This window comes from Anomaloglossus baeobatrachus, chromosome 1 (genome assembly GCF_048569485.1).
Source record: "Anomaloglossus baeobatrachus isolate aAnoBae1 chromosome 1, aAnoBae1.hap1, whole genome shotgun sequence".
NCBI classification, from domain to species: Eukaryota; Metazoa; Chordata; class Amphibia; order Anura; family Aromobatidae; genus Anomaloglossus; species Anomaloglossus baeobatrachus.
Genome location: NC_134353.1, coordinates 149,957,908 through 149,970,451, shown reverse-complemented (window position 1 = coordinate 149,970,451; position 12,544 = coordinate 149,957,908). Strand labels below are relative to the sequence as shown.

At 45.4% G+C, this 12,544-nt stretch overlaps 1 protein-coding gene across 3 annotated transcripts in view; it reads left to right on the top strand.

Moving 5' to 3' along the window:
* Positions 1-12,544, top strand: part of FAM149A (family with sequence similarity 149 member A) — a 239,636-nt gene that overhangs the window by 170,717 nt on the left and 56,375 nt on the right. For 2 of the 3 annotated variants that reach the window (XM_075334528.1, XM_075334543.1), the window contains exons 8-10: positions 2,479-2,633; positions 2,745-2,839; positions 10,589-10,813. In XM_075334528.1, the coding sequence (XP_075190643.1) occupies positions 2,479-2,633; positions 2,745-2,839; positions 10,589-10,813 (475 nt within the window). The remainder of the gene's footprint in view (positions 1-2,478; positions 2,634-2,744; positions 2,840-10,588; positions 10,814-12,544) is intronic. The other variant, XM_075334536.1, reaches the window with a different exon arrangement.

The following is a 12,544-nucleotide window of genomic DNA, read 5'->3' as shown; positions in this document are numbered from 1 at the left end:
TATTTTCCCAGTTCTTTATGCAGAATGTCACTCTCAATATTATAAATATTGAGAGATTAAATTGAGTTTACATTTTTTTCATGTTATTTGTTTCTCCACATAGTATAGCATTAAACATGTAAATAAAATAAAAAATATGAAGCAAATGCAAGTCCATTACTCATGCAGCATAAAAAAAATAAAAGAATGAGCCGGCGTCTAAGTTGCTTTATGTACAATAGGAGCATGTTCACACCGACCATTTCACAGACAAAACCCAAGAGAAAAACACTAAATGAGCAAGTATCCTATAATAAGGTAAATAAGCAAATAGTAGTAGGGCATTTAAATAATATAGGTTAATTGGTTAACACTGCTTAATAAAAGAGCATAAAAGCCATCGCACCTTCCTGACTGGGTACACTTTGTTACGGTGGGATGGCTTTTACACTCTTTTATCAAACAGTGTTAACCAAGTAACCTATATTATTTACATGGAAAACTACTATTTGCTTATTTACTTTATTACAGAGTACATGCTCATTTTACATTGTTCTTTTTGGATTTTGTCATGCAGCATAAAGCATCTCAACTATATCACCCAAACTTAACCTTACTTATTTAATGGGGAAGATTGGCGCCATGTCAACCTTTCCTCGTATTCAGCAGTATGTTCAGTATGTTTGGACCAGTACAGCAGCAGAGGATTTGTAAGGCAGAAGCCCTTGATCTTAGGAGGTTCAGCAATACCACATTCTTTTACCAGGCTAAAGTACTGTTTCCTTGAAAATAAGCCCTAGCAGGGTTTTTTTGGCCTTTTTGGAGTATGGTTATAATATAACCCCTACTCTAAAAGTAAGCCATACTATAATAGTGTCCTGAAACAGGACTTGAGCAGCCCTTTAGGGATATGTAACTTTTATTGGTGAACGTTGCCCTGTTGTGTTGCTAAGAGAAACCAAGGAAAAAATTGTGAAAACATACCCTGCTGTAACTAAATAAAAGCATAGTGCATATAAACATATTCGAGAGTGTAGGTACTATCCCAACTGGGTACACCTTGGCGTTGGTGGGATAGCTTTATGCTTTTTTTGATCAAAAACAGTGTTTACTAAGTACCCTATGTTTATATGCACTATGCTTTTATTTAGTTACAGCAGGGTATGTTTTCACAATTTTTTCCTTGGTTTCTCTTTGTCTCATGGCCAGTGTGAACATGAGCTCACAAGTTCCATGTATACCATCTCATACTCCGGCTCACTTTTTTGTTTTTATGTAGTTTTTTTGTATTCAGTACAAACAGGGAGTGGCCCCCTTCTCAGCGAGCTGGACATTTCATTCTGTGAATCCCCCTGACTGTGTGTGTCCTGTTGGGGCCCGGTCGCTCTCAGCCCTTAGCCACATTGAGGCCTATTTTAGACCCATGGTAAGGTTTTAATATTCGAGAGTGTAGGTACTATCCCAACTGGGTACACCTTGGCGTTGGTGGGATAGCTTTATGCTTTTTTTGATCAAAAACAGTGTTTACTAAGTACCCTATGTTTATATGCACTATGCTTTTATTTAGTTACAGCAGGGTACGTTTTCACAATTTTTTCCTTGGTTTCTCTTTGTCTCATGGCCAGTGTGAACATGGTCTCACAAGTTCCATGTATACCATCTCATACTCCGGCTCACTTTTTTGTTTTTTTCCTGTTGTGTTGCTGTAAGCCATGGACCTTTATAGTCACATGCTGGCTAGTTACTGGAAAATGAATATTCACCTTTTCCCCCGCTGACTCCTCTGTGCTGGTGCCAGTAAATAGAATGTGTATTAATGGCAAATTAATATTCACTCCCCTTCCCTCACCCTTCCCTCACCTCTCTGTGCGGGCGTCAGTGATTGGAACGTTTGTTAGTGGCAAATTAATATTCATCACCTTTCCCTGCCCAAATTCCTGCCCACCCCTCTGTGCCGCCATCAGTGAGACTCATACTTCCAGTATTATTGTCCAAGACCTTGGAAAGGCCAGGGGCTCTTCTGACCCAGAGCATGGGCGTGTGAGTAGAGTGGATGGGGGAAGGGGATGAATATTCATTGTGTATTAACAAACGTTCCAATCACTGAAGCTGGCATTTACGGTGGGCAGGATTATTGGCGTGATAAGGGGTTAATGTACATTTGCAATTGACACACATTCTAATCACTGATGCCAGCACAGACAAGTGGGCGGGATTATGGTCAGGAAAGGGGTGAATATTCATTTTTTATTAATAAATGTTCTAATCACTGTTGCTGGCATACAGGGTTGGGCAGGATTATCGGCGTGATAAGGGGTGAATATTCATTTGCCATTAACACATGTACCAATCACTGACGCCAATAAAAAATATAAGCGATCCACTGAAAGTAATCCACAGTACATCTTTTGGAGGCAAAAAATAATGTAAGACCCTGTCTTATTTCCATGGAAGCGCTTTCAGATTTCATTGTAACTAATGTGAAATCTCAAATTTCAGTAGAAGTAAAGCAAGCAGGAAAAGTCCATAATTCCACCAGCCACTACCTTCAGCTTCCGCTCCCACGGATAACATCAGGAACAGCAGGCGTTCCTCCATCACGAGGCTCGGAGGCACGGAGTATTTCATTTGGTGCTTATGTTTTTACATCGCAGGTACAATCTATGATAACTCAGCTGTTCCTCGCACTGCCCAACCTTTATCTATCATTGCATATAATAAGTCAATTATGATTTTCATCATTTCCATTTCGTACTGTTTTACAGACAAGTCGTAATTTCAATAGTGACTTGAATGGAGTAATGACAATACAAGCTAAACCTCTTCAGCATCGCCATGCTGGCCTAGTAGAGAAGACACAGTATGTATACTTCATTATATGGCATGAAAACACTGCACACACTGGTAAAGCCGGGCTGAATTTGGCAATTGCATTTTTGTGCTGTGTGATAACCCACAGGTTCAAAATAAGTTAGTAAATTTTAGCAGTAGGTCAGAATTTGTGTGTAAAAGGAATCTTTCAGCTGTATTTTATATATAATCTAAGAGCAACATAATATAGGGCACAAGAGCCTGATTCCAGGCGTGTATCACTTACTGGGCTGATTGGTACACTTTTCATAGAATACCTGTTTTGTCTAATTTAGAGGTAGCAGAGCTAAAGCCCTGGTTCGTTTTTTTATTGTTGCTCTCCCGCTGATAAGCACACATCGCTGTGTGTGACAGCGAGAGAGCAACAATCCTGAATGTGCAGGGAGCAGGAGCCGGCGTCTGACAGCCTGCGGTAAGCTGTAACCAAGGTAAACATCGGGTAACCAAGGTGGTTACCCGATATTTACCTTCGTTACCAGCCTCCGCAGCTCTCACGCTGCCAGTGCCTGCTCCTGCTCCCTGCACACGCTAAGTTAAGCGGTGTGAGCTGGTAACTAAGGTAAACATCGGGTAACCATACCTGATGTTTACCTTAGTTACCAGTGTCCGCAGCTTCCAGACGCCGGCTCCGTGCAAGCGCAGCGTCGCTTGCACGTCGCTGCTGGCTGGGGGCTGGTCACTGGTCGCTGGTGAGATCTGCCTGTTTAACAGCTCACCAGCGACCACGTAGCGATGCAGCAGCGATCCTGACCAGGTCAGATCGCTGGTCGGATCGCTGCTGCATCGCTAAAGTGTGAAGGCACCCTAAGAGCTGATCTCTTTATAACGCTTCACACCCCTGACTGGCAGATTTATGTGTACACTGTAAATTGTCAGCAAGCTGCTAATCAGTTGTGGGGTTGGGGTTAGACATATTAGATTGCCTGGCATGTGAGATGTCCTCCAGTAGTGTTAATCTCCTGCTGATAAAATACTGATTGTATTGAAACTACAACACACCGCCTAAGGGTATGTGTGCACGTTGCGTTCTGTACAGTGTGCAAAACAACGCACCCTCTAAAACTGTAAACACTGCGTTTGTAAAAAAATGCATCCAAAACGCATGCATTTTGGATGCATTTTGCTTGCGTTTTGGATGCATTTTGTGCAGTGCGGTCCCACGGCAATTGAGCTCTGCTACTTGCCTGCTGACAGCAGACACAGAGTCACACGATGACAATGAACTCGGATGAACTTCACCCGACTTCATTGTCGTACCGCGGCTCTGTCTGTGTGACGCGTCCTGATTAGCGGTCACATGTGAAGGACTCACCGGTGACCGCAAATCTCCTGAGTGACTGAAGGGAGCAGCGCGATAAGCGCTGCTGTCGCTCAGGTTACCCGCGGCCAGCTGGAGTCCTCCAGCCGAGATCGTAACTCAGCTGTGATATCATCGCTGATCTTGCAACTCACTTCAGTCACTCGGCCGACTTGCTGTCACAGTTGGAGGATCCAGCGGTGGCCGCGGGTAACCTGACTGACGTCATCACTGATTGTGCGGCTCACTTCAGTTGCTACGTGGAGCTGACAGAGAACGGTCTGGTCTGTGACCGCTCCTGACAGCTTCATGTAGTAGAGCTGAGAGCGTTGTGGGACGTTGTGTGGATTACACCGGACCTGGATGGGTATTTGGGAGATAATAAAGTGGTGAAAGAGGGTGGTTTTTTTTGTCTTTTATTCCAAATAAAGGATTTTTTCGGGTGTATGTGTTTATTTTCTTTAACTTACAGGTTAATCATGGAAGGTATCTCGGTGAGACGCCTGCCATGATTAACCTAGGACTTAGTGGCAGCTATGGCTGCTGCCATTAACTCCTTATTATCCCGATTGCCACCGCACCAGGGCAATTCGGGATGAGCCTGGTAGAGTCCCGGGACTGTTGCATCTAATGGATGCGGCAATTCTGGGCAGCTGCTGGCTGATATTGTTAGGCTGGGGGGCTCCCCATAACGTGGAGCTCCCCATCCTGAGAATACCAGTCTTCAGCTGTGTGGCTTTATCTTGGCTGGTATCAAAATTGAGGGGGACCGCACGTCGTTTTTTTTAATTATTTATTTATTTTACTGCACGATATAGACCCACCCACCGGCAGCTGTTATTGGTTGCAGAGAGACAGCTGTCACTCAGCGTGGGGGCTTGTCTGACTGCAACCAATCATAGGCGCCGATGGACGGGGAAAACAGGGAATACGAGATGGAATTATGAGTGGCCAGGATTTTCAAAAGAGGAAAAGCCGCCAGAGCAGTGTGACAGCTGTGCAACACCGTGCCAGTGATCAGTGAGTATGAGAGAGGGGGAGAGATCAACCGACGGACAGAGAGAGCGACAGAGCGTCCAACTGACAGAGAAAGAGGCCGACCGACAGACAGAGAGGGATTCACCGACATCCACAGACAGAGATTGACCGGCATTAACAGAGAAAGACTGAAAGACCTGCTTTTTGCTTGTCAAAAAAGCATGCGGAACGCAACAAAAATGCAGTCCGTGTGGATTTTGGTTGCATTTTGAGCCACATCATTGATTTCAATGTATGGAGAACGCAGCTACAACGCACAAAAGAAGTGACATGCTGCTTTTTTTTCCGCAGCAATTTTTGGCATCCAAAACGCTGCATTTAAAAATGCAGCATGCGGATTGAATTTTCAGACTTCTCATAGACTTTGCTGGGGAAGCAGAACGCATGCAATTTGGCACTGAAACGCTCCAGTTCAAATCGCAGCGTTAACGCGGGAAAAAATGCAACGTGCGCACATAATAAGTGACACATCCATGAATCTAGGCTATTGTTCCCTATATTATGCTTGCTGTCACAAACAGCCGGGGGGGTGTCATGCAGACATCCCTCCACTTGTCCGTTGACCTGTCAGTCTGTGATGACAACGCACTTCGCAGCCCCACCCTAACGCATCTAATTTATTGGAGCCATGCGATACAACCTCGTCACTTCCACCAACACATGACGTTCCGCAACCCCAAGGCGTACGCATGGTACACTTGCTGCAGTGTTACACTGACTCTCCTTGTCCATGCGGGAGGGAGACAGATCTGGCCATGCAACCTCCGGTGTGACACCCTACTCGCTCACAACCCTGACAAGCTGACAGACCCTTTTTGCTAGCCCCAGTGAAATAGGGCTCTCAGCCAGTCCAATAGTCTGCCACCAGTTCCTCATTAGATATCAGTCTGGTCCATTAGCATGATTATATTGGGCCAGAAACCAGCCCAGGTAGCATGTGATACTAAACCAAACTCAAGGACATGGGATTCGTGGATCAACATAAAAGGACAGCCCAGGATTAAATTATAAATTTAATTGCCTTAAGGGCACACTAGATAATATAAAATACAAAAGATGAATTTACAAATATTATGTCAGAAATGCAATTACAAGTAAGTTATAGTTGCAGGCAGATGTACAGATGAATCAGTCACCTTTTCTTTGTTCCTTACAACTGGGCCTTGGTGCTGGCTCGGCACAGGGCAGATGCAGTGGAGCCACTGGTCTTCTTGGGACTCCCCACACGTTTATTGGATGTGACCTTTCTGAGAAGAACCCTTCTAAAATGTCCTGTTTGGTTTTCATGAACCCATGTCCCTCCCATGTATCTCCCACCTTGTGACCTATGACATGGCTGGACATCTGATGTGTCTTCAAGTTCGAGAAAATTATGAGATGGCAGCTTTCCTCATATCTTTGCCCCTGAGCGTCCCACATGGAAGATATTACCATCATGTTCCTTGTTATGATTTTATCTATTCATAGGAAAGATAATGGGCCTATCGTCTTCCCTTGACTAGTTATTAATTATGGGCTGATACGCACGTCCCATAATTAAGGCAATATTTGTGTGACGTCCGTCTCACCGACCTGGGGTTGAAGATATACCTGCCATATTTGTGGGAGCTATGCATAACCTAATTTTATCATTTTAATCACGGAGCCAGGCTGACTAAAAAGTTGCCTTTGAAGCTCCTATGAAGCCAGCACTTGCCCGCCCCCTTCCCTTGCTGAATTACGTCTATCACTAGAGGGTCTCCTCTTGTCAGGGCTGTTTCCTTAGTTTTAATTAACTTTGTCACCTGCCATTTGGTTCCCAGATCTTGGTGTTGGATTTCTATCCTGTCTTGGTAATCTCTTCTTGCTGCAGGATGTGTGTAAATATGAATCAGTGACAGTTGACTGTCATGTATGATATGCCATATTCCTCACAGCTTTAAGTTTTCTTAAATATGAAGCAGATAATTGTAATAGTCACAGTCTATCAATAAGGTACAATCATAATAGTTACACAAGAAAATGAGAAACTGAGCTTGACTGTTAGGGGCACTTTGCACACTACGACATCGCAAGCCGATGCTGCGATGCCATGCACGATAGTCCCCGCCCCCGTCGCAGCTGCGATATCATGGTGATAGCTGCCGTAGCGAACATTATCGCTACGGCAGCTTCACATGCACTCACCTGCCCTGCGACGTCGCTCTGGTCGGCGAACCGCCTCCTTATTAAGGGGGCGGGTCGTGTGGCGTCATAGCGACGTCACACGGCAGGCGGCCAATAGAAGCGGAGGGGCGGAGATGAGCGGGACGTAAACATCCCGCCCACCTCCGTCCTTCCGCATAGCCGGCGTGAGCCGCAGGACACAGGTAGGAGATGTTCCTCGCTCCTGCGGCTTCACACACAGCGATGTGTGCTGCCGCAGGAACGAGGAACAACATCGTAACATCGGTATTTCCCAATTCATGGAAATGCCGCACCCTACACCGATGATACAATAACGACATTTTGCGCTCGTTAATCGTATCAAAAAGGATTTACACACTGCGATATCGACTGCGACGCCGGATGTGCGTCACTTTCGATTTGACCCCACCGACATCGCAGCTGTGATGTCGTAGTGTGCAAAGTGCCCCTTATACCATAAGAAGAACTTGGTACTTTCATTGCTGGGACACACTGAGCCTGGTGGGTATATTAGAAGCACAAAGCTTGGGGGTTATACTATTACGAAGCATCAGGCTTGGTGGTTGTTCTACTAAGAAGCACAAAGGTTAGTGGTTATGTGTCGCCCTGGGCAAGCCAGGGGACACAGGTCACAACACCACCACACCCCACACTCCAGGTAGGCACATCACAGCTAACCACAAATCCTTGTTGCCTTCCTCCAGAGGTTGATGATGCACACCAGGGGGTGGGCCAGGCGGTTGGCTCCGCCCACCAAGGAGCTCACAACACTGGAGGCAGGAAGTAACCAGGCAGATAGCTCAGGGAGGAGCAGGAGTGAGGAGCTAAAGTGGAGGAGTTAAGAAAGTGAAAGTAGTAAAGGAGGAAAAGCAAGCAAAGTAACAGAAGAGAAAGACAGCCTGAAGGGTCCAGCTTTGTGAGGGCCAGAACAGCAAGGTCAGCAATGGCGGTGACTGTCTGGAGGGGGACCGTTTGGAAGTTCCTGGAAGGACCCCGTTGGCTGTGTGCCCGGTGGTCTGGAGCAGTGTTCCGAAGGACAGTCAGCACCAGGGCAGGGGCCTCTCGGACCCCGGCAAGGCTAGGAGTCGCCAGATTTGCCAAATCCGTCAGTGACGGGGACGCAGCTCCCCCAACAACCAAGTCCCGATTGACGGCAACAGCCCGACCATTACCGGGGAGACACCGCCACCGCCAGGGCACAAGTTTCCCCAGGGCCAGCGCCTGCGGGCAAAGTGTAGAGCTCCTCCGGCCCAGATTGCAGTCGGGGAGCGGGTAACCGGAGGGAATCCACCGCTACCATCAGACAACACAGGTGCAAGGAAGAGGGACATCACCGTCACCTACCGGGAGTGCAGGTGCAGCCGTCTGTGGGACCGTCCTACCAGCCGTTGGTTTACCGTACAGACTGTGTCCGTGTGTCAGGCTGAGTGAGTACCATAGTGCCGCAAGGCACAGCGCTGCCCCCGCGTCCCTGCGCCCTCCAGGCCCTACACTCCACATCTCATCACCGGGCCCCGGGATCACCAACCCCTACCCACGGAGGGGCAACACAACACCTGGCTGCTCCGCATCACCATCCCCGGGACCCCCACACTGAGCAGCGGTGGTGCAATCACCACAACCGTGGGTGGCGTCACGAACTATAACAATCCCCACACCCAACAAACACCCCCTTTCACTCACGCGCGAGGAGTGTCGCTCGAGACACCCCGGGATCCGGCCCACAGCTCGAGCCACCAGGAGCAGCTGCCGGACCCGAGCAGAAGGGGTGAGCGCGGTGTGCTGACACCCTCCTCCCCGCCCGCGACAGTTATACATCTAAGAGGCACAAAGCTTGATAGTTCCACAATAACAGTTACTGCAATCTCTTCCACTCCAACAACAGACAATTCTAACAAGAAATATCTCAGCCCAGCTACTCAGGGCTTACAGGAAACTCTGATTGCACACCTTGTACTTCTTCACGAATTAAGAGCATAATATACTCTATAGACAAGCTGTCTCCACCAGCTCAGGTCTCTAAAAAGGCCACAATTTTTAGTGTGTTAACTTTTTTTTCCACTATATTTTTTTAATCACTCTAGCATATTCATGATTTTACAAGAAAGAAACCAGCCATACTTATTCCTGGAATCCTCCTGCTGCTCCGACAGTGTCTGCTGCACCAGAGATGATGGCGTCCCTAGCACCAGTCTCCTGCACACAATCAATGGCCTAGTCACTGCCAAAGTTATCACTTCCAATCTGGTGCAGACTGTTGGTCCAGCGGCACTGGAGCGGAGGTGGATTCCAGTGGTGAGTAGGACTTGTTTCCCTTCTGTTATAAGCATCCCTACACGAAATGACAAGAAAACTCCCTTTGGCCCCCCTTCACACGTTCGTGAAAATCACGCACATTTTTCACAGATGTGTCAAAGGTGCGTATTGTCCTCCATGTGCCGTTTTTATGGCACAACTTGTGTTCTCCATGTGTTGTACGTGATAACACACGGTGAACCGGAACTTTCTGCTCACCTGTCCCTGACGTTGCTGTCCGTGGTGCTGATCTATAGTATCCAGTCCTGCTGAGTCCCCGCAGCTGCTGCTTGCGGCCCGCAGTGGAGTGAATATGCGATGAGCATAATGAGTGAGGGTCGGAAGCAAGTGACAGCAGCGGCAGAGACAGCAGGGCTGGAGAAGGTGAGTATAAACTTTTTTACAAACACGTGTGTGTTCTCCGATGCGTGTCACACAGATCACATCCGTGCGGTCCATGTGCGGGCTGTGTGACACCCGTGATGCCGGAGAAAAACGGACATGTCTACGTGTGGAGCATATGGGCATACGTATGCTCCACACGTACACACGGTTCATAGCAAAACACGCATGTGAGCACAGACCCATTGATTTTAATGGGTCTACGTGTGCCCGTGTCTCCGGCACGTGAGGAAACAGACCAAACACGTACCGGAGACATGAACGTGTGAAGGGGGCCTTAACTGTACAGCATTGCCCTTTAAATAAACGTGGTAAGACTGCAACTTATTAATAGAAACCACCATGATATCTTCTCCTGCACAGTCACCCTCATTAGTCACACTAACAATCATTTAAAAGGAAAGCGTATACAGTGAATTTCACTATTAGATGGAGTTAAGGTATTTTATGTATGTCATTTGTATTTGAGTGTTATTATATAAAGCAAAGAGTTTCCAAATGATTATATAAAATAATATATCTATTTTCTGTTCTTTCAAGTGAGCAAGAAGATAAAAGTTTAGCTGTTATGCCAAGAGTTGTAAACTCCGCACGGAATCGGCTGGGAAGATTGAGCGACAACAGTATTTTTTCATCCTCTCGGATTGTGCACACTCCTTCTAGGAAAACCACCTCTCAGCGAAGACTGCCTTCTCTTACCTTAGATCCAACACGGTCAAAAACACCCAATGTTTACAGTGATGAAGTCCTCAGGGGCACAAAGCTGTGAGTATGTCCGGGAACAGGCAGATCTTGTTATTGCTGCTTGGCACATTTATAAACGGTTTATTTACGCCAAGTGCATTGGGGAACAAGACATATTGCGTACGGTACAGGAGAGATCCTATTCTAACTCGCTAACCACTTTCACACACACACACACACACACACACACTTATATATATATATATATATATATATATATATATATATATATATATATATATGTATGTATATCTATCAGGTGGTCTAGAGTAGCACTGGATATCATATGGGAAAAAGTCTTATAAAGTTATTGTGAAATTGTATCACCCTTACCCTAGCATTACCTGCCTGTATGGTATATACAAGAGTGTCTGAACATTTCCTTTTCACCTTCCTGTCAGAAAATAACACACTTAGTTTACTTGTTAGAAGGATAGGCCGAAAATCTAGAACATAAATGGAATACTGAAATTTAACATGCTGAGGGTAATATTTTGGGTTGTGTTTGCATTGCCTTTGGGATTCTCTTTGAATCGCATGTTAAAGAGGACCAACCACCAGGATTTTCATATATAAACTAAGCCCAGTGCTATACCAGCACTATCATACTGATTCTATACATCCCTTTAGTTGTGAGATCGGATGTATACTTTCTAAAATACAGGCAAGTAAAGTTTGTGACATGCACTGTTATTTGATAAGAGGTGCAATGGAATATCTAGTATGTGGGTTGGGTTTTCCTAGTTGTTCCCGCCCCTGTCTGCTGCTTGGCCTTCCTCTTTTTCTCCTCCACCTATAATAACAGAGACAGGGGCAGGAAAGACAGACAGCGGACAAGGGTAGGAATAACTAGCAAAACCCGACCCACCTATTAGATATTCTGCAACACCTATCAATCAAATAACAGTACATTTCACAAACTTTACTTGCCTGTATTTCAGAAATTATACATCCGTTCTCACAACTAAAGGTACGTATAGAATCAGGATGATAGCTCCAGTATAGCACTAACCTTAGTTTATATATGAAAATCCTGGTGGTTGGTCCTCTTTAACAATTATTTCAGTTTTAATTTAAAAAAATAGCTCGACATACATCACTTTTTTGCCATCAAAATGACAAAACCTTTAATACAAGTTGTACATCAGGTGTGGCAGCAAAGTGGTACAACCACTACCCTCCTACAATGTGAGCAATAGTATCATAGTGCTGAAGAAGACGCATGACTGTGAAAAGAATTATACATCTACTTATTAGACTTCTGCAGAAAACCGTTACCATTGAAATTACTGAATTATTCTACATTTGTGTCTTTGGTTTATGGCATCATTTCAAAAAAGTATCAGTCCATATATATTTTTTTAAGTCACATTCTTTATCTTCTGAATGTTTAATTGAAAAATATTTTCACCTTGTATACCATACACATTTTAAATGCACACTTGTGACATTATTTGGTTAAGAATCAGGTTCTTTTCTGTTAATGTTTATGTTTCTATTTGTGTGAAGATCTTATCCATCACATGTAGGTTCCAGATCTTGCAGTGCACCATATGAGTTATGCCACCCTGTACCAGGATAAGATCCTTAAACCTTGATTTTATAAAGCTTTATTTACTGACAATATCAGTCTGGAGTACCTTAAAGAGACTGTCAGCCCAGAATGACTGTTCAAACCAAATACTGGCACCCAGTGCATCATGGTGGAACAAACATTTAAGAGAACATTTCACCTGCATCTTTTCCCTCCAT